The sequence below is a fragment of the Oncorhynchus keta genome, unplaced genomic scaffold, assembly GCF_023373465.1.
Source record: "Oncorhynchus keta strain PuntledgeMale-10-30-2019 unplaced genomic scaffold, Oket_V2 Un_scaffold_515_pilon_pilon, whole genome shotgun sequence".
Classification (NCBI taxonomy): Eukaryota; Metazoa; Chordata; class Actinopteri; order Salmoniformes; family Salmonidae; genus Oncorhynchus; species Oncorhynchus keta.
In genome coordinates, this window is record NW_026290954.1 from 2,082,606 (window position 1) to 2,105,427 (window position 22,822).

Consider the following 22,822-nt stretch of genomic DNA (forward strand, 5'->3'; position numbering starts at 1 on the left):
GGTATCAGTTAGATGGAGGTATCAGTTAGATGGAGGTATCAGTTAGATGGAGGTATCAGTTAGATGGAGTGTATCAGTTAGATGGAGGTATCAGTTAGATGGAGGTATCAGTTAGATGGAGGTATCAGTTAGATGGAGGTATCAGTTAGATGGAGGATCAGTTAGATGGAGTTATCAGTTAGATGGAGGTGTTTCAGTTAGATGGAGTATCAGTTAGATGGAGGTATCAGTTAGATGGAGGTATCAGTTAGATGGAGGTATCAGTTAGATGGAGTGTATCAGTTAGATGGAGGTATCAGTTAGATGGAGGTGTTTCAGTTAGATGGAGGTATCAGTTAGATGGAGGTATCAGTTAGATGGAGGTATCAGTTGGATGGAGTTTCCCAGATAGATGGAGGTATCAGTTAGATGGAGGTGTTTCCCACAGTTAGATGGAGGTATCAGTTCGATGGAGGTATCAGTTAGATGGAGGTCCCACAGTTAGATGGAGGTATTAGTTAGATGGAGGTATCAGTTAGATGGAGGTATCAGTTAGATGGTGTTGTTTCCTACAGGTAGATGGAAGTATCAGTTAGATGGAGGTATTCGTTAGATGGAGGTATCAGTTGGATGGAGCTATCAGTTTGATGGAGGTATCAGTTAGATTGAGGTGTTTCCCACAGTTAGATGGAGGTATCATTTCGATGGAGGTATCAGTTAGATGGAGGTATCACTTAGATGGAGGTATCAGTTAGATGGAGGTGTTTCCCTACAGTTAGATGGAGGTATCAGTGAGATGGAGGTAGCAGTTAGATGGAGGTATCAGTTAGATGGAGGTGTTTCTTGCAGTTAGATGGAGGTATCAGTTAGATGGAGGTGTTTCCTACAGTTAGATGGAGGTATCAGTTAGATGGAGGTGTTTCTTGCAGTTAGATGGAGGTATCAGTTAGATGGAGGTATCAGTTAGATGGAGGTATCAGTTAGATGGAGGTGTTTCCTACAGTTAGATGGAGGTATCAGTTAGATGGAAGTATCAGTTAGATGGAGGTATGCGTTAGATGGTGGTATCCGTTAGATGGAGGTATCAGTTGGATGGAGGTATCAGTTAGATGGAGGTATCAGTTAGATGGAGGTATCAGTTCGATGGAGGTGTTCCTTACAGTTAGATGGAGGTATCAGTTCGATGGAGGTATCAGTTAGATGGAGGTATCAGTTCGATGGAGGTATTAGTTCGATGGAGGTGTTTCCCTATAGTTAGATGGAGGTATCAGTTCGATGGAGGTATCAGTTAGATGGAGGTATCAGTTAGATGGAGGTATCAGTTCGATGGAGGTGTTTCCCTATAGTTAGATGGAGGTATCAGTTCGATGGAGGTATCAGTTAGATGGAGGTATCAGTTGGATGGAGCTATCAGTTTGATGGAGGTATCAGTTAGATGGAGGTGTTTCCTACAGTTAGATGGAGGTATCAGTTAGATGGAGGTATCAGTTAGATTGAGGTGTTTCCCACAGTTAGATGGAGGTATCAGTTCGATGGAGGTATCAGTTAGATGGAGGTGTTTCCCACAGTTAGATGGAGGTATCAGTTAGATGGAGGTATCACTTAGATGGAGGTATCAGTTAGATGGAGGTGTTTCCCTACAGTTAGATGGAGGTATCAGTGAGATGGAGGTAGCAGTTAGATGGAGGTATCAGTTAGATGGAGGTGTTTCCTACAGTTAGATAGAGGTATCAGTTAGATAGAGGTATCAGTTAGATAGAGGTATCAGTTAGATGGAGGTATCAGTTCGATGGAGGTTTCAGTTAGATGGAGTTATCAGTTAGATGGAGGTATCAGTTAGATGGAGGTATCTGTTAGATGGAGGTATCAGTTAGATGGAGGTGTTTCCTACAGTTAGATGGAGGTATCAGTTAGATAGAGGTATCAGTTGGATAGAGGTATCAGTTAGATGGAGGTATCAGTTAGATGGAGGTGTTTCCTACAGTTAGATGGAGGTATCAGTTAGATGGAGGTGTTTCCTACAGTACGATGGAGGTATCAGTTAGATAGAGGTATCAGTTGGATAGAGGTATCAGTTAGATGGAGGTGTTTCCTACAGTAAGATGGAGGTATCAGTTAGATAGAGGTATCAGTTGGATAGAGGTATCAGTTAGATGGAGGTGTTTCCTGCAGTTATATGGAGGTGTTTCCTACAGTAAGATGGAGGTATCAGTTAGATAGAGGTATCAGTTAGATGGAGGTAGCAGTTAGATGGAGGTATCAGTTAGATGGAGGTGTTTCCCACAGTTAGATGGAGGTATCAGTTAGATGGAGGTATCAGTTAGATGGAGGTATTAGTTAGATGGAGGTATTAGTTAGATGGAGGTATTAGTTAGATGGAGGTATCAGTTAGATGGAGGTATTAGTTAGATGGAGGTATCAGTTAGATGGAGGTATCAGTTAGATGGAGGTATCACTTAGATGGAGGTGTTTCCCTACAGTGATATTAATGCAGTATTTGTCATAATAATGAATACACCCTCCTTCCACCCAGGGTATGTTTTCGTAACATTTCTCAGGGACTGTTCCCTCAAACAATCAGAGCTCAGCTCTTACCTCCCTCCCCCTCCTCTTCCCCCAGTTTGATGTGTTTTCGCATGAGGCTGTGGCGTTGACTTCTCTTACTGGAGGTATCTCTGGTCGCAGCCTCAACCCTTAGCCCCAGCCCCAGCCCTCACACCCCGAGGAACTGTACGTGCGACCGGGGTACTTGGAGCTCCAGAAACTCGGAGGTCTGGGTACTTCCTATCACCCCAATAATACAATTACCTTGTCTGAAATATGCTTTAGTATACAAATTCCTCATGTTGTATGTAGCTGTTCTGTCCGATGTTAAGACGTGTCCTAGTGCTGCTAAGCCAGGCAGCCATCAATGTGTTGACATCGGTCTGTGGGTTGGTCAGGGTCATGCTGGGAGGAACGGGATACCCACTACTTTATAGGGATAAAATAACATGTATATTTTGGTGCGAGTTGTTTCTTTAAATGTATGCCAGGCTTTGGAGCAATAAAATGGTTCCTTTATTTCCTTATCCAAACATTTCACCGTGGTAAGAATGCAGGCCTTCCTTGCAATTGGGTAAACTGCCATCATGCCGGACATAGGACCAATAAAAGTGAAGAATGCCTATTGGTTTAATTTGCCTGTATGATTATGATGATTACACACTTCTTGATCTGGTTTAATGTTTTGTTTTCCTTTCTTTCCAGAGAAGTTGTTGGTCCTCACCGTTGCCACACAGGAGACTGATGGTTATCGCCGCTTCATGCAGTCAGCCGACTATTTCAACTACACTGTCAAGGTAAGGACCATGCACCGTCGCTCTCGTTTAGTTCTACCCTGCACCGTCTCTCTCTCGTTTAGTTCTACCATGCACCGTCTCTCTCGTTTAGTTCTACCCTGCACCGTCTCTCTCTCGTTTAGTTCTACCATGTACCGTCTCTCTCTCGTTTAGTTCTACCATGCACCGTCTCTCTCGTTTAGTTCTGCCCTGTACCGTCTCTCTCTCGTTTAGTTCTACCATGCACCGTCTCTCTCTCGTTTAGTTCTACCCTGTACCGTCTCTCTCTCGTTTAGTTCTACCATGCACCGTCTCTCTCTCTCGTTTAGTTCTACCATGTACCGTCTCTCTCTCGTTTAGTTCTACCATGCACCGTCTCTCTCTTGTTTAGTTCTACCGTGTACCGTCTCTCTCTCATTTAGTTCTACCGTGCACCATCTCTCTCGTTTAGTTCTACCATGAACCGTCTCTCTCTCGTTTAGTTCTACCATGCACCGTCTCTCTCTCATTTAGTTCTACTGTGCACCGTCTCTCTCTCATTTAGTTCTACCATGCACCGTCTCTCTCTCGTTTAGTTCTACCGTGCACCATCTCTCTCTCGTTTAGTTCTACCGTGCACCATCTCTCTCTCGTTTAGTTCCACCGTGCACAGTCTCTCTTTTAGTTCTACCGTGCACCGTCTCTCTCTCTCTCTCATTTAGTTCTACCGTAAACCGTCTCTCTCTCTCTCATTTAGTTCTACCGTAAACCGTCTCTCTCTCTCTCATTTAGTTCTACCATGCACCGTCTCTCTCTCATTTAGTTCTACCGTGCACCGTCTCTCTCTCATTTAGTTCTACCGTGCACCGTCTCTCTCATTTAGTTCTATCGTGCACCGTCGCTCTCTCTCATTTAGTTCTACTGTGCACCGTCTCTCTCTCATTTAGTTCTACCGTGCACCGTCTCTCTCTCATTTAGTTCTACCGTGCACCGTCTCTCTCTCTCGTTTAGTTCTACCGTGCACCGTCACTCTCTCATTTAGTTCTACCGTGCACCGTCTCTCTCTCGTTTAGTTCTACCGTGCACCGTCACTCTCTCTCATTTAGTTCTACCGTGCACCGTCTCTCTCTAGTTTAGTTCTACCGTGCACCGTCGCTCTCTCTCATTTAGTTATACCGTGCACCGTCTCTCTCTCGTTTAGTTCTACCCTGCACCGTCTCTCTCTCATTTAGTTCTACCGTGCACCGTCTCTTTCTCGTTTAGTTCTACCGTGCACCGCCTCTCTCTCTCTCTCGTTTAGTTCTACCATGCGCCGTCTCTCTCTCGTTTAGTTCTAGCGTGCACCGTCTCTCTCTCGTTTAGTTCTACCGTGCACCGTCTCTCTTTCTCTCATTTAGTTCTACCGTGCACTGTCTCTCTCTCTCTCATTTAGTTCTACCATGCACCGTCTCTCTCTTGTTTAGTTCCACCACATTGATTAGGCATTGTGCCTTTCTTTAAATATGCAAAACAGGATATTACCTACAAGACATATTTATTATTGTAATTATTTTACTCCTGCTCAATGTCAACCTCAAATAATTAACTGATTGAACTATGAAATAAGAAGTAATAACCTTTCAGGGGAATCAGCCATAGACTTGAGGCTATGTGAAACTTGTTAGCTGTCATCAGAGGATTCCTGGGGCAAAGCCCTTGTAGAACTTTACTAAATCTGACTTTGCATAACATAAATGTTATTCAAACTCAGTTCTCTGTCAGGGCTCAGTTCTCCGTCCGGGCTCAGTCCTCAGTCAGGGCTCAGTCCTCAGTCAGGCCTCAGTCAGGGCTCAGTCCTCAGTCAGGGCTCAGTCCTGAGTCAGGGCTCAGTCAGTCCTTAGTCGGCCCTCAGTCTTCAGTCAGGTATCAGTCCCCATCCTCAGCCAGGCCTCAGTCCTCAGTCCTCAGCCAGGCCTCAGTCCTCAGTCTTGGCTCAGTCAGTCCTTAGTCAGCCCTCAGTCTTCAGTCAGGTATCAGTCCCCATCCTCAGCCAGGCCTCAGTCCTCAGGCCTCAGTACCCATCCTCAGCCAGGGCTCAGTCCTCAGCCAGTGCTAAGAGCATTGATGGAACCCACAGGGGTCCCTAACCCCTGATCTCTAACCCCTGACCCTGACATGTCCCCTGTCTCTCTGCCACAGGTCCTGGGCATGGGAGAGGAGTGGAGAGGTGGGGATGTGGGGCGCTCCATTGGAGGAGGACAGAAGGTGAGACTACTGAAGGAAGCCATGGAAGGACTGAGGGACCAAGAAGACCTGGTGGTGCTGTCTGTCGACAGGTAGGAGAATCAGCGACCGCAGGATGACCTGGACAGTACATCACACTACCGAGGGGCAGAGAGAATTCACTTATGTAATAGTTACCAATGTATTACTTTAAGATTGAAATGCTTCAAATGTAGGCCCTTAGTTGGCTCAAAAGATTGTCTAAGACTCCAATCAATCAAGTCATAGACTTTTCTCTCTGCTACCGCACAGCAAGTGGCACCGGAACACCAAGTCTAGGACCAAAAGGCTCCTTGCCAGCTTCTACCCCCAAGCCATAAAACTGCTGAACAATTAATCAAATGTCTACCCGGACACTATTTATATTAACAACACCCCCCTTTGTTTTCACACTGCTACTCGCTGTTTATTATCTATGTATAATCACTTTACCTCTACCTACATGTACAAATGACCTCGACTAACCTGTATCCCTGCACATTGACTCGGTACCTGTACCCCCTGTATTTCATTGTATTTATTTCGTAAATATTCTCACCTCTTAAGGATCAGACCCCTTTTTTCAGTTTTCGTCTAAAATGACATACTCAAATCTACCTGCCTGTAACTCAGGATCTGAAGCAAGGATGTGCATATTCTTGATACCATTTGAAAGGAAACACTTTGAAGTTTGTGGAAATGTGAAATTAGTGTAGGAGAATAGAACACATTAGATCTGAAAGAAAGAAAAAAACATGCGTATTTGAATTTTTTTCATCTTTGAAATGCAAGAGAAATGCCTATATAGATTTTGTAACTAGGAATTGTACCTAGGAATCTAGGCCACCACAATTTTGGCCACTAGATGGCAGCAGGGTATGTGCAAGGTTTTAGACTGATCCAATGAACCATTGTATATATTTTCAAAATGTTGTGTCAAGTCTGCCCAAATGTGCCTAATTGGTTTATTAATCCGTTTTTAAGTTCATAGCTGTCCTCAAACAATAGCATGGTATTCTTTCACTGTAACAGCAACTGTACATTGGATAGTGAAGTTCGATAAACACGAATTTAAGCTGTCTACCCATTACAGATATGTCTATGTCCTGGGAAATGTTCACCAATCCCGTAGAGGTTAACTGTATTTCTTGAACTGCATTGTTGTTTCACGGAACATGTGACAAATAAAATTTGATTTGAAATGTCTAAATCACTAGTAAACTAAAGCAGTCAATTGGACCATGTTCGTCTTACTCCTCATCATATGTAATATGCATTGGTGCTTTGTGTTAGAATATTCAGTGCCTTGGATTCCTAGAAGAAGGGAATCTGCCCACTAAGGCTGTGGGGTCCTTGAAAGGTTATGGTTTCTAGTTTCTCCATATTGGAGCCAGATGTCCCTTAAACAAATCCTAACCCCTCCTGCTGTGAGCCAACAGTGTGGATATTTACTGTCTGGCTCCTGTATGGATGACTGATAGGGGTAGTGTTATGGATGATGGTAGGGGTAGTGTTATGAATGACTGGTAGGGGTAGTGTTATGGATGACTGGTAGGGGTAGTGTTATGGATGACTGGTAGGGGTGGTAGGGGTAGTGTTATGGATGACTGGTAGGGGTGGTAGGGGTGGTGTTATGGATGACTGGTAGGGGTGGTAGGGGTAGTGTTATGGATGACTGGTAGGGGTGGTAGGTGTGGTGTTATGGATGACTGGTAGGGGTGGTAGGGGTAGTGTTATGGATTTTTTTATTTTATTTTTTATTTCACCTTTATTTAACCAGGTAGGCTAGTTGAGAACAAGTTCTCATTTGCAACTGCGACCTGGCCAAGATAAAGCATAGCAGTGTGAACAGACAACACAGAGTTACACATGGAGTAAACAATTAACAAGTCAATAACACAGTAGAAAAAAAGGGGAGTCTATATACAATGTGTGCAAAAGGCATGAGGAGGTAGGCGAATAATTACAATTTTGCAGATTAGCACTGGAGTGATAAATGATTAGATGGTCATGTACAGGTAGAGATATTGGTGTGCAAAAGAGCAGAAAAGTAAATAAATAAAAACAGTATAAAAACAGTATGGGAATGAGGTAGGTGAAAATGTGTGGGCTATTTACCAATAGACTATGTACCACAGCAGCGATCGGTTAGCTGCTCAGATAGCTGATGTTTGAAGTTGGTGAGGGAGATAAAAGTCTCCAACTTCAGCGATTTTTGCAATTCGTTCCAGTCACAGGCAGCAGAGGACTGGAACGAAAGGCGGCCAAATGAGGTGTTGGCTTTAGGGATGATCAGTGAGATACACCTGCTGGAGCGCGTGCTACGGATGGGTGTTGCCATCGTGACCAGTGAACTGAGATAAGGCGGAGCTTTACCTAGCATGGACTTGTAGATGACCTGGAGCCAGTGGGTCTGGCGACGAATATGTAGCGAGGGCCAGCCGACTAGAGCATACAAGTCGCCGTGATGGGTGGTATAAGGTGCTTTAGTGACAAAACGGATGGCACTGTGATAGACTGCATCCAGTTTGCTGAGAAACTGTTGGAAGCCATTTTGTAGATGACATCGCCGAAGTCGAGGATCGGTAGGATAGTCAGTTTTACTAGGGTAAGCTTGGCGGCGTGAGTGAAGGAGGCTTTGTTGCGGAATAGAAAGCCGATTCTTGATTTGATTTTCGATTGGAGATGTTTGATATGATTCTGGAAGGAGAGTTTGCAGTCGAGCCAGACACCTAGGTACTTATAGATGTCCACATATTCAAGGTCGGAACCATCCAGGGTGGTGATGCTAGTCGGGCATGCGGGTGCAGGCAGCGATCGGTTGAAAAGCATGCATTTGGTTTTACTAGCGTTTAAGAGCAGTTGGAGGCCACGGAAGGAGTGTTGTATGGCATTGAAGCTCGTTTGGAGGTTAGATAGCACAGTGTCCAATGACGGGCCGAAAGTATATAGAATGGTGTCGTCTGCGTAGAGGTGGATCAGGGAATCGCCCGCAGCAAGAGCAACATCATTGATATATACAGAGAAAAGAGTCGGCCCGAGAATTGAACCCTGTGGCACCCCCATAGAGACTGCCAGAGGACCGGACAGCATGCCCTCCGATTTGACACACTGAACTCTGTCTGCAAAGTAATTGGTGAACCAGGCAAGGCAGTCATCCGAAAAACCGAGGCTACTGAGTCTGCCGATAAGAATATGGTGATTGACAGAGTCGAAGGCCTTGGCAAGGTCGATGAAGACGGCTGCACAGTACTGTCTTTTATCGATGGCGGTTATGATATCGTTTAATACCTTGAGTGTGGCTGAGGTGCACCCGTGACCGGCTCGGAAACCAGATTGCACAGCGGAGAAGGTACGGTGGGATTTGAGATGGTCAGTGACCTGTTTGTTGACTTAGCTTTGAAGACCTTAGATAGGCAGGGCAGGATGGATATAGGTCTGTAACAGTTTGGGTCCAGGGTGTCTCCCCTTTGAAGAGGGGGATGACTGCGGCAGCGTTCCAATCCTTGGGGATCTCAGACGATATGAAAGAGAGGTTGAACAGGCTGGTAATAGGGGTTGCGACAATGGCGGCGGATAGTTTCAGAAATAGAGGGTCCAGATTGTCAAGCCCAGCTGATTTGTACGGGTCCAGGTTTTGCAGCTCTTTCAGAACATCTGCTATCTGGATTTGGGTAAAGGAGAACCTGGAGAGGCTTGGGCGAGGAGCTGCGGGGGGAGCTGTTGGCCGAGGTTGGAGTAGCCAGGCGGAAGGCATGGCCAGCCGTTGAGAATTGCTTATTGAAGTTTTCGATAATCATGGATTTATCGGTGGTGACCGTGTTACCTAGCCTCAGTGCAGTGGGCAGCTGGGAGGAGGTGCTCTTGTTCTCCATGGACTTCACAGTGTCCCAGAACTTTTTGGAGTTGGAGCTACAGGATACAAACTTCTGCCTGAAGTAGCTGGCCTTAGCTTTCCTGACTGACTGCGTGTATTGGTTCCTGACTTCCCTGAACAGTTGCATATCGCGGGGACTGTTCGATGCTATTGCAGTCCGCCACAGGATGTTTTTGTGCTGGTCGAGGGCAGTCAGGTCTGGAGTGAACCAAGGGCTGTATCTGTTCTTGGTTCTGCATTTTTTGAACGGAGCATGCTTATCTAAAATGGTGAGGAAGTTACTTTTAAAGAATGACCAGGCATCCTCAACTGACGGGATGAGGTCAATGTCCTTCCAGGATACCCGGGCCAGGTCGATTAGAAAGGCCTGCTCACAGAAGTGTTTTAGGGAGCGTTTGACAGTGATGAGGGTTGGTCGTTTGACTGCGGCTCCGTGGCGGATACAGGCAATGAGGCAGTGATCGCTGAGATCCTGGTTGAAGACAGCGGAGGTGTATTTGGAGGGCCAGTTGGTCAGGATGATGTCTATGAGGGTACCATTGTTTACTGAGTTAGGGTTGTACCTGGTGGGTTCCTTGATGATTTGTGTGAGATTGAGGGCATCTAGCTTAGATTGTAGGACTGCCGGTGTGTTAAGCATATCCCAGTTTAGGTCTGGTAGGGTTGGTAGGGGTAGTGTTATGGATGACTGGTAGGGGTGGTGTTATGGATGACTGGTAGGGGTGGTAGGGGTGGTGTTATGGATGACTGGTAGGGGTGGTAGGGGTAGTGTTATGGATGACTGGTAGGGGTGGTAGGGGTAGTGTTATGGATGACTGGTAGGGGTAGTGTTATGGATGACTGGTAGGGGTGGTGTTATGGATGACTGGTAGGGGTGGTACGGGTAGTGTTATGGATGACTGGTAGGGGTGGTGTTATGGATGACTGGTAGGGGTGGTGTTATGGATGACTGGTAGGGGTGGTAGGGGTAGTGTTATGGATGACTGGTAGGGGTGGTGTTATGGATGACTGGTAGGGGTGGTAGGGGTGGTGTCATGGATGACTGGTAGGGGTGGTAGGGGTAGTGTTATGGATGACTGGTAGGGGTGGTAGGGGTAGTGTTATGGATGACTGGTAGGGGTGGTGTTATGGATGACTGGTAGGGGTGGTGTTATGGATGACTGGTAGGGGTGGTAGGGGTGGTGTTATGGATGACTGGTAGGGGTGGTGTTATGGATGACTGGTAGGGGTGGTAGGGGTAGTGTTATGGATGACTGGTAGGGGTAGTGTTATGGATGACTGGTAGGGGTGGTGTTATGGATGACTGGTAGGGGTGGTAGGGGTGGTGTTATGGATGACTGGTAGGGGTGGTGTTATGGATGACTGGTAGGGGTGGTAGGGGTAGTGTTATGGATGACTGATAGGGGTGGTAGGGGTAGTGTTATGGATGACTGGTAGGGGTGGTAGGGGTAGTGTTATGGATGACTGGTAGGGGTAGTGTTATGGATGACTGGTAGGGGTGGTCGGGGGGGTGTTATGGATGACTGGTAGGGGTGGTGTTATGGATGACTGGTAGGGGTGGTGTTATGGATGACTGGTAGGGGTGGTGTTATGGATGACTGGTAGGGGTAGTGTTATGGATGACTGGTAGGGGTGGTGTTATGGATGACTGGTAGGGGTGGTAGGGGTGGTGTTATGGATGACTGGTAGGGGTGGTGTTATGGATGACTGGTAGGGGTGGTAGGGGTGGTAGGGGTGGTGTTATGGATGACTGGTAGGGGTGGTGTTATGGATGACTGGTAGGGGTGGTGTTATGGATGACTGGTAGAGGTGGTGTTATGGATGATGGTAGGGGTAGTGTCAGGGTTACTGGCCTGCTCCTGTAGTGTTGTTATTGCCTGAGATCTCATTAAATGGGCACAAAGCTTCTCTGTAAGGTTTCTAGGATGGATAATTAACCCTTGCAAGGTGCCTTGCCACTTATAACAGCATACATGAGAGAGTTTTGATTGTGGTTTTTCTTGGACTGTATATGCTGCAGAAAGCGATCTAAGAGTACAGATGCACGCATCCGATAGCCACGTTCATCTTTTGGGAGGGTCAATTTAGTTAATTAAACATAACAGTCTCATTTAAGGCACTTGGAAGGAAATGACAGGAAGTCCATTTATAACCATATTAGGAGAAACACCTCCTTTCACCCGTGCAGACCTGTTGAAATCTAACTGAGTGTTCATTCACATCATTACAACAGCTAATAAGGGGAGGGAGAGGGAGAGAGAGATTTCTGTTTACTCGGTTTTAAAACACCCTCCCTTCATTCATGAAAGGTCCTAATTCTAGAAATCTCTGAAGCTGCAGTTGGAGAACCAGCTAATTACTGATGCGGGTAACTGTGATACGGGTTCACAGAGTTGACTTTAGTCTCTCAGAATACTTACAGCCCCACCTCAGAGTGAGTGTGTCTTATTGCATTCCAGAAAGGGTGATGCTGCTGACTAGTTGCTAAGGAAACACAAATGCACATGTTGATGTGTATATCTGGTGGGTCAACTGGAAGGTTAGGTCCTGCTTTTTTTTTTGTAAAGAAAGTCAAACATTTGTGATTCTTCGTTCTGTTTTGTCATCTTTGAATAAACCGTCACCACCAACAGTTCACATGTTATAACACAGATATCTACAGTAACACAGATATCTACAGTAACACAGATATCTACAGTAACACAGATATCTACAGTAACACATATATCTACAGTTCACATGTTATAACACAGATACCTACAGTAACACAGATATCTACAGTAACACAGATATCTACAGTAACACAGATATCTACAGTAACACAGATATCTACAGTAACACAGATATCTACAGTAACACATATATCTACAGTAACACAGATATCTACAGTAACACAGATATCTACAGTAACACATATATCTACAGTTCACATGTTATAACACAGATATCTACAGTAACACAGATATCTACAGTAACACAGATATCTACAGTAACACAGATATCTACAGTAACACAGATATCTACAGTAACACAGATATCTACAGTTCACATGTTATAACACAGATATCTACAGTAACACAGATATCTACAGTAACACAGATATCTACAGTAACACAGATATCTACAGTAACACAGATATCTACAGTAACACATATATCTACAGTAACACAGATATCTACAGTAACACATATATCTACAGTAACACAGATATCTACAGTAACACAGATATCTACAGTAACACAGATATCTACAGTAACACAGATACCTACAGTAACACAGATATCTACAGTAACACAGATATCTACAGTAACACAGATATCTACAGTAACACAGATATCTACAGTTCACATGTTATAACACAGATATCTACAGTAACACAGATATCTACAGTAACACAGATATCTACAGTAACACAGATATCTACAGTAACACAGATATCTACAGTAACACAGATATCTACAGTAACACAGATATCTACAGTAACACAGATATCTACAGTAACACAGATATCTACAGTAACACATATATCTACAGTAACACAGATATCTACAGTAACACAGATATCTACAGTAACACAGATATCTACAGTAACACATATATCTACAGTAACACAGATATCTACAGTAACACATATATCTACAGTAACACAGATATCTATAGTAACACATATATCTACAGTAACACACATATCTATAGTCCACATGTTATAACACAGATATCTACAGTAACACAGATATCTACAGTAACACAGATATCTACAGTAACACATATATCTACAGTAACACACATATCTATAGTCCACATGTTATAACACAGATATCTACAGTAACACAGATATCTATAGTCCACATGTTATAACACAGATATCTACAGTAACACATATATCTACAGTAACACAGATATCTACAGTTCACATGTTATAACACAGATATCTACAGTAACACAGATATCTACAGTAACACAGATATCTACAGTAACACAGATATCTACAGTAACACAGATATCTACAGTAACACAGATATCTATAGTCCACATGTTATAACACAGATATCTACAGTAACACAGATATCTACAGTAACACAGATATCTACAGTAACACAGATATCTACAGTAACACAGATGTCTACAGTTCACATGTTATAACACAGATATCTACAGTAACACAGATATCTATTGTAACACAGATATCTACAGTAACACAGATATCTACAGTAACACAGATATCTATAGTCCACATGTTATAACACAGATATCTACAGTAACATAGATATCTACAGTAACACAGATATCTACAGTAACACAGATATCTACAGTCCACATGTTATAACACAGATATCTACAGTAACGCAGATACCTACAGTAACACAGATATCTACAGTTCACATGTTATAACACAGATATCTACAGTAACACAGATATCTACAGTAACACAGCTATCTACAGTAACACAGATATCTACAGTAACACAGATATCTACAGTAACACAGATATCTACAGTTCACATGTTATAACACATATATCTACAGTAACACATATATCTACAGTAACACAGATGTCTACAGTTCACATGTTATAACACAGATATCTACAGTAATGTAACACAGATATCTACAGTAACACAGATATCTACAGACCACATGTTATAACACAGATATCTACAGTAACACAGATATCTACAGTAATACAGATATCTACAGTAACACAGATATCTACAGTAACACAGATATCTACAGTAACACAGATATTTACAGTAACGCAAATACCTACAGTAACACAGATATCTACAGACCACATGTTATAACACAGATATCTACAGTAACACAGATACCTACAGTAACACAGATATCTACAGTAACACAGATATCTACAGTAACACAGACATCTACACTAACACAGATACCTACAGTAACACAGATATCTACAGTAACACAGATATCTACAGTAACACAGCTATCTACAGTAACACAGATATCTACAGTAACACAGATATCTACAGTAATACAGATATCTACAGTAACACAGATATCTACAGTAACGCAGATACCTACAGTAACACAGATATCTACAGACCACATGTTATAATTTGTAAGTCGCTCTGGATAAGAGCTTATGTGACTTAAATGTAAATGTAAATGTTATAACACAGATATCTACAGTAATACAGATATCTACAGTAACACAGATATCTACAGTAACGCAGATACCTACAGTAACACAGATATCTACAGACCACATGTTATAACACAATGAAATCAAACATATCCATCCTACTATGTAAGTTAACACACAAATGACACCATTTCCCCATTTTGGTATTTGGGCCTCATCCTGAGTATTTTCCCATGTTCCATCACTCCATGGCCTTTACCATCTCTAGTAGACCACCGTGACGTGTGGGGTCATGGATCTCTGTCCTTTACCATCTCTAGTAGACCACCATGACGTGTGGGGTCATGGATCTGTCCTTTACCATCTCTAGTAGACCACCGTGACGTTTGGGGTCATGGATCTGTCCTTTACCATCTCTAGTAGACCACCGTGACGTCTAGGGTCATGGATCTGTCCTTTACCATCTCTAGTAGACCACCGTGACGTGTGGGGTCATGGATCTGTCCTTTACCATCTCTAGTAGACCACCGTGACGTGTGGGGTCATGGATCTGTCCTTTACCATCTCTAGTAGACCACTGTGACGTGTGGGGTCATGGATCTCTGTCCTTTACCATCTCTAGTAGACCACTGTGACGTGTGGGGTCATGGATCTGTCCTTTACCATCTCTAGTAGACCACCGTGACGTGTGGGGTCATGGATCTGTCCTTTACCATCTCTAGTAGACCACTGTGACGTGTGGGGTCATGGATCTGTCCTTTACCATCTCTAGTAGACCACCGTGACGTGTAGGGTCATGGATCTCTGTCCTTTACCATCTCTAGTAGACCACTGTGACGTGTGGGGTCATGGATCTCTGTCCTTTACCATCTCTAGTAGACCACTGTGACGTGTGGGGTCATGGATCTGTCCTTTACCATCTCTAATAGACCACCGTGACGTGTGGGGTCATGGATCTGTCCTTTACCATCTCTAATAGACCACTGTGACGTGTAGGGTCATGGATCTGTCCTTTACCATCTCTAGTAGACCACTGTGACGTGTGGGGTCATGGATCTGTCCTTTACCATCTCTAGTAGACCACCGTGACGTGTGGGGTCATGGATCTGTCCTTTACCATCTCTAGTAGACCACCGTGACGTGTGGGGTCATGGATCTCTGTCCTTTACCATCTCTAGTAGACCACCGTGACGTGTGGGGTCATGGATCTGTCCTTTACCATCTCTAGTAGACCACTGTGACGTGTGGGGTCATGGATCTGTCCTTTACCATCTCTAGTAGACCACTGTGACGTGTGGGGTCATGGATCTGTCCTTTACCATCTCTAGTAGACCACCGTGACGTGTGGGGTCATGGATCTCTGTCCTTTACCATCTCTAGTAGACCACTGTGACGTGTGGGGTCATGGATCTGTCCTTTACCATCTCTAGTAGACCACCGTGACGTGTGGGGTCATGGATCTGTCCTTTACCATCTCTAGTAGACCACCGTGACGTGTGGGGTCATGGATCTGTCCTTTACCATCTCTAGTAGACCACCGTGACGTGTGGGGTCATGGATCTGTCCTTTACCATCTCTAGTAGACCACCGTGACGTGTGGGGTCATGGATCTGTCCTTTACCATCTCTAGTAGACCACCGTGACGTGTGGGGTCATGGATCTGTCCTTTACCATCTCTAGTAGACCACCGTGACGTGTGGGGTCATGGATCTGTCCTTTACCATCTCTAGTAGACCACTGTGACGTGTGGGGTCATGGATCTGTCCTTTACCATCTCTAGTAGACCACCGTGACGTGTGGGGTCATGGATCTGTCCTTTACCATCTCTAGTAGACCACTGTGACGTGTGGGGTCATGGATCTGTCCTTTACCATCTCTAGTAGACCACCGTGACGTGTGGGGTCATGGATCTGTCCTTTACCATCTCTAGTAGACCACTGTGACGTGTGGGGTCATGGATCTGTCCTTTACCATCTCTAGTAGACCACTGTGATGTGTGGGGTCATGGATCTGTCCTTTACCATCTCTAGTAGACCACTGTGACGTGTGGGGTCATGGATCTCTGTCCTTTACCATCTCTAGTAGACCACCGGGACGTGTGGGGTCATGGATCTGTCCTTTACCATCTCTAGTAGACCACCGTGACGTGTGGGGTCATGGATCTGTCCTTTACCATCTCTAGTAGACCACCGTGACGTGTGGGGTCATGGATCTGTCCTTTACCATCTCTAGTAGACCACTGTGACGTGTGGGGTCATGGATCTGTCCTTTACCATCTCTAGTAGACCACCGTGACGTGTGGGGTCATGGATCTGTCCTTTACCATCTCTAGTAGACCACCGTGACGTGTGGGGTCATGGATCTGTCCTTTACCATCTCTAGTAGACCACTGTGAGGTGTGGGGTCATGGATCTCTGTCCTTTACCATCTCTAGTAGACCACCGTGACGTGTGGGGTCATGGATCTGTCCTTTACCATCTCTAGTAGACCACTGTGACGTGTGGGGTCATGGATCTGTCCTTTACCATCTCTAGTAGACCTCCGTGACGTGTGGGGTCATGGATCTGTCCTTTACCATCTCTAGTAGACCACTGTGACGTGTGGGGTCATGGATCTGTCCTTTACCATCTCTAGTAGACCTCCGTGACGTGTGGGGTCATGGATCTGTCCTTTACCATCTCTAGTAGACCACTGTGACATGTGGGGTCATGGATCTGTCCTTTACCATCTCTAGTAGACCACTGTGATGTGTGGGGTCATGGATCTGTCCTTTACCATCTCTAGTAGACCACCGTGACGTGTGGGGTCATGGATCTGTCCTTTACCATCTCTAGTAGACCACCGTGACGTGTGGGGTCATGGATCTGTCCTTTACCATCTCTAGTAGACCACTGTGACGTGTGGGGTCATGGATCTGTCCTTTACCATCTCTAGTAGACCACTGTGACGTGTGGGGTCATGGATCAGTCCTTTACCATCTCTAGTAGACCACTGTGACGTGTGGGGTCATGGATCTCTGTCCTTTACCATCTCTAGTAGACCACCGTGACGTGTGGGGTCATGGATCTGTCCTTTACCATCTCTAGTAGACCACTGTGACGTGTGGGGTCATGGATCTGTCCTTTACCATCTCTAGTAGACCACTGTGACGTGTGGGGTCATGGATCTGTCCTTTATCATCTCTAGTAGACCACCGTGACGTGTGGGGTCATGGATCTCTGTCCTTTACCATCTCTAGTAGACCACTGTGATGTGTGGGGTCATGGATCTCTGTCCTTTACCATCTCTAGTAGACCACTGTGACGTGTGGGGTCATGGATCTCTGTCCTTTACCATCTCTAGTAGACCACCGTGACGTGTGGGGTCATGGATCTCTGTCCTTTACCATCTCTAGTAGACCACCGTGACGTGTGGGGTCATGGATCTCTGTCCTTTACCATCTCTAGTAGACCACTGTGACGTGTGGGGTCATGGATCTGTCCTTTACCATCTCTAGTAGACCACCGTGACGTGTGGGGTCATGGATCTCTGTCCTTTACCATCTCTAGTAGACCACCGTGACGTGTGGGGTCATGGATCTGTCCTTTACCATCTCTAGTAGACCACTGTGACGTGTGGGGTCATGGATCTCTGTCCTTTACCATCTCTAGTAGACCACCGTGACGTGTGGGGTCATGGATCTCTGTCCTTTACCATCTCTAGTAGACCACTGTGACGTGTGGGGTCATGGATCTGTCCTTTACCATCTCTAGTAGACCACCGTGACGTGTGGGGTCATGGATCTGTCCTTTACCATCTCTAGTAGACCACTGTGACGTGTGGGGTCATGGATCTGTCCTTTACCATCTCTAGTAGACCACTGTGACGTGTGGGGTCATGGATCTGTCCTTTACCATCTCTAGTAGACCACCGTGACGTTTGGGGTCATGGATCTGTCCTTTACCATCTCTAGTAGACCACTGTGACGTGTGGGGTCATGGATCTGTCCTTTACCATCTCTAGTAGACCACTGTGACGTGTAGGGTCATGGATCTGTCCTTTACCATCTCTAGTAGACCACTGTGACGTGTGGGGTCATGGATCTGTCCTTTACCATCTCTAGTAGACCACTGTGACGTGTGGGGTCATGGATCTGTCCTTTACCATCTCTAGTAGACCACTGTGATGTGTGGGGTCATGGATCTGTCCTTTACCATCTCTAGTAGACCACTGTGATGTGTGGGGTCATGGATCTCTGTCCTTTACCATCTCTAGTAGACCACTGTGACGTGTGGGGTCATGGATCTGTCCTTTACCATCTCTAGTAGACCACCGTGACGTGTGGGGTCATGGATCTGTCCTTTACCATCTCTAGTAGACCACCGTGACGTGTGGGGTCATGGATCTGTCCTTTACCATCTCTAGTAGACCACCGTGACGTGTGGGGTCATGGATCTGTCCTTTACCATCTCTAGTAGACCACTGTGACGTGTGGGGTCATGGATCTGTCCTTTACCATCTCTAGTAGACCACCGTGACGTGTGGGGTCATGGATCAGTCCTTTACCATCTCTAGTAGACCACCGTGACGTGTGGGGTCATGGATCTCTGTCCTTTACCATCTCTAGTAGACCACCGTGACGTGTGGGGTCATGGATCTGTCCTTTACCATCTCTAGTAGACCACTGTGACGTGTGGGGTCATGGATCTGTCCTTTACCATCTCTAGTAGACCACCGTGACGTGTGGGGTCATGGATCTCTGTCCTTTACCATCTCTAGTAGACCACCGTGACGTGTGGGGTCATGGATCTCTGTCCTTTACCATCTCTAGTAGACCACTGTGACGTGTGGGGTCATGGATCTGTCCTTTACCATCTCTAGTAGACCACCGTGACGTGTGGGGTCATGGATCTGTCCTTTACCATCTCTAGTAGACCACCGTGACGTGTGGGGTCATGGATCTGTCCTTTACCATCTCTAGTAGACCACCGTGACGTGTGGGGTCATGGATCTGTCCTTTACCATCTCTAGTAGACCACTGTGACGTGTGGGGTCATGGATCTCTGTCCTTTACCATCTCTAGTAGACCACCGTGACGTGTGGGGTCATGGATCTCTGTCCTTTACCATCTCTAGTAGACCACTGTGACGTGTGGGGTCATGGATCTGTCCTTTACCATCTCTAGTAGACCACCGTGACGTGTGGGGTCATGGATCTGTCCTTTACCATCTCTAGTAGACCACCGTGACGTGTGGGGTCATGGATCTGTCCTTTACCATCTCTAGTAGACCACCGTGACGTGTGGGGTCATGGATCTGTCCTTTACCATCTCTAGTAGACCACCGTGACGTGTGGGGTCATGGATCTGTCCTTTACCATCTCTAGTAGACCACCATGACGTGTGGGGTCATGGATCTGTCCTTTACCATCTCTAGTAGACCACTGTGACGTGTGGGGTCATGGATCTGTCCTTTACCATCTCTAGTAGACCACTGTGACGTGTGGGGTCATGGATCTGTCCTTTACCATCTCTAGTAGACCACTGTGACGTGTGGGGTCATGGATCTGTCCTTTACCATCTCTAGTAGACCACTGTGACGTGTGGGGTCATGGATCTCTGTCCTTTACCATCTCTAGTAGACCACCGTGACGTTTAGGGTCATGGATCAGTCCTTTACCATCTCTAGTAGACCACTGTGACGTGTGGGGTCATGGATCTCAGTCCTTTACCATCTCTAGTAGACCACTCTGACGTGTGGGGTCATGGATCTCTGTCCCACTCTAGTAGACCACCGTGACGTGTGGGGTCATGGATCTCTGTCCTTTACCATCTCTAGTAGACCACCGTGACGTGTGGGGTCATGGATCTCTGTCCTTTACCATCTCTAGTAGACCACTGTGACGTGTGGGGTCATGGATCTGTCCTTACCATCTCTAGTAGACCACCGTGACGTGTGGGGTCATGGATCTGTACTTTACCATCTCTAGTAGACCACTGTGACGTGTGGGGTCATGGATCTCAGTCCTTTACCATCTCTAATAGACCACCGTGACGTGTGGGGTCATGGATCTGTCCTTTACCATCTCTAGTAGACCACTGTGACGTGTGGGGTCATGGATCTGTCCTTTACCATCTCTAATAGACCACTGTGACGTGTGGGGTCATGGATCTCTGTCCTTTACCATCTCTAATAGACCACCGTGACGTGTGGGGTCATGGATCTGTCCTTTACCATCTCTAGTAGACCACCGTGACGTGTGGGGTCATGGATCTCTGTCCTTTACCATCTCTAGTAGACCACTGTGACGTGTGGGGTCATGGATCTGTCCTTTACCATCTCTAGTAGACCACCGTGACGTGTGGGGTCATGGATCTCTGTCCTTTACCATCTCTAGTAGACCACTGTGACGTGTGGGGTCATGGATCTCTGTCCTTTACCATCTCTAGTAGACCACCGTGACGTGTGGGGTCATGGATCTGTACTTTACCATCTCTAGTAGACCACTGTGACGTGTGGGGTCATGGATCTCTGTCCTTTACCATCTCTAGTAGACCACCGTGACGTGTGGGGTCATGGATCTGTCCTTTACCATCTCTAGTAGACCACTGTGACGTGTGGGGTCATGGATCTCAGTCCTTTACCATCTCTAATAGACCACCGTGACGTGTGGGGTCATGGATCTGTCCTTTACCATCTCTAATAGACCACCGTGACGTGTGGGGTCATGGATCTGTCCTTTACCATCTCTAGTAGACCACTGTGACGTGTGGGGTCATGGATCTCTGTCCTTTACCATCTCTAGTAGACCACTGTGACGTGTGGGGTCATGGATCTGTCCTTTACCATCTCTAGTAGACCACCGTGACGTGTGGGGTCATGGATCTGTCCTTTACCATCTCTAGTAGACCACCGTGACGTGTGGGGTCATGGATCTCTGTCCTTTACCATCTCTAGTAGACCACCGTGACGTGTGGGGTCATGGATCTCTGTCCTTTACCATCTCTAGTAGACCACTGTGACGTGTGGGGTCATGGATCTGTCCTTTACCATCTCTAGTAGACCACCGTGACGTGTGGGGTCATGGATCTGTCCTTTACCATCTCTAGTAGACCACCGTGACGTGTGGGGTCATGGATCTCTGTCCTTTACCATCTCTAGTAGACCACTGTGACGTGTGGGGTCATGGATCTGTCCTTTACCATCTCTAGTAGACCACCGTGACGTGTGGGGTCATGGATCTCTGTCCTTTACCATCTCTAGTAGACCACTGTGACGTGTGGGGTCATGGATCTGTCCTTTACCATCTCTAGTAGACCACTGTGACGTGTGGGGTCATGGATCTGTCCTTTACCATCTCTAGTAGACCACCGTGACGTGTGGGGTCATGGATCTCTGTCCTTTACCATCTCTAGTAGACCACTGTGACGTGTGGGGTCATGGATCTGTCCTTTACCATCTCTAGTAGACCACCGTGACGTGTGGGGTCATGGATCTGTCCTTTACCATCTCTAGTAGACCACTGTGACGTGTGGGGTCATGGATCTCTGTCCTTTACCATCTCTAGTAGACCACCGTGACGTGTGGGGTCATGGATCTGTCCTTTACCATCTCTAGTAGACCACTGTGACGTGTGGGGTCATGGATCTGTCCTTTACCATCTCTAGTAGACCACCGTGACGTGTGGGGTCATGGATCAGTCCTTTACCATCTCTAATAGACCACTGTGACGTTTAGGGTCATGGATCAGTCCTTTACCATCTCTAGTAGACCACCGTGACGTGTGGGGTCATGGATCTGTCCTTTACCATCTCTAGTAGACCACCGTGACGTGTGGGGTCATGGATCAGTCCTTTACCATCTCTAATAGACCACTGTGACGTTTAGGGTCATGGATCAGTCCTTTACCATCTCTAGTAGACCACCGTGACGTCTGGGGTCATGGATCTCTGTCCTTTACCATCTCTAGTAGACCACTGTGACGTGTGGGGTCATGGATCTGTACTTTACCATCTCTAGTAGACCACCGTGACGTGTGGGGTCATGGATCTCTGTCCTTTACCATCTCTAGTAGACCACCGTGACGTGTGGGGTCATGGATCTGTCCTTTACCATCTCTAGTAGACCACCGTGACGTGTGGGGTCATGGATCTGTCCTTTACCATCTCTAGTAGACCACTGTGATGTGTGGGGTCATGGATCTGTCCTTTACCATCTCTAATAGACCACTGTGACGTGTGGGGTCATGGATCAGTCCTTTACCATCTCTAGTAGACCACTGTGACGTGTGGGGTCATGGATCTGTCCTTTACCATCTCTAGTAGACCACCGTGACGTGT

At 46.1% G+C, this 22,822-nt stretch overlaps 1 protein-coding gene across 2 annotated transcripts in view; it reads left to right on the forward strand.

The window, feature by feature from the left end:
• LOC127928967 (procollagen-lysine,2-oxoglutarate 5-dioxygenase 2-like) overlaps positions 1 to 22,822 on the forward strand; it is a 188,199-nt gene that overhangs the window by 65,167 nt on the left and 100,210 nt on the right. For both annotated transcript variants that reach the window (XM_052516607.1, XM_052516608.1), the window contains exons 2-3: positions 3,229 to 3,320; positions 5,457 to 5,593. In XM_052516607.1, the coding sequence (XP_052372567.1) occupies positions 3,229 to 3,320; positions 5,457 to 5,593 (229 nt within the window). The remainder of the gene's footprint in view (positions 1 to 3,228; positions 3,321 to 5,456; positions 5,594 to 22,822) is intronic.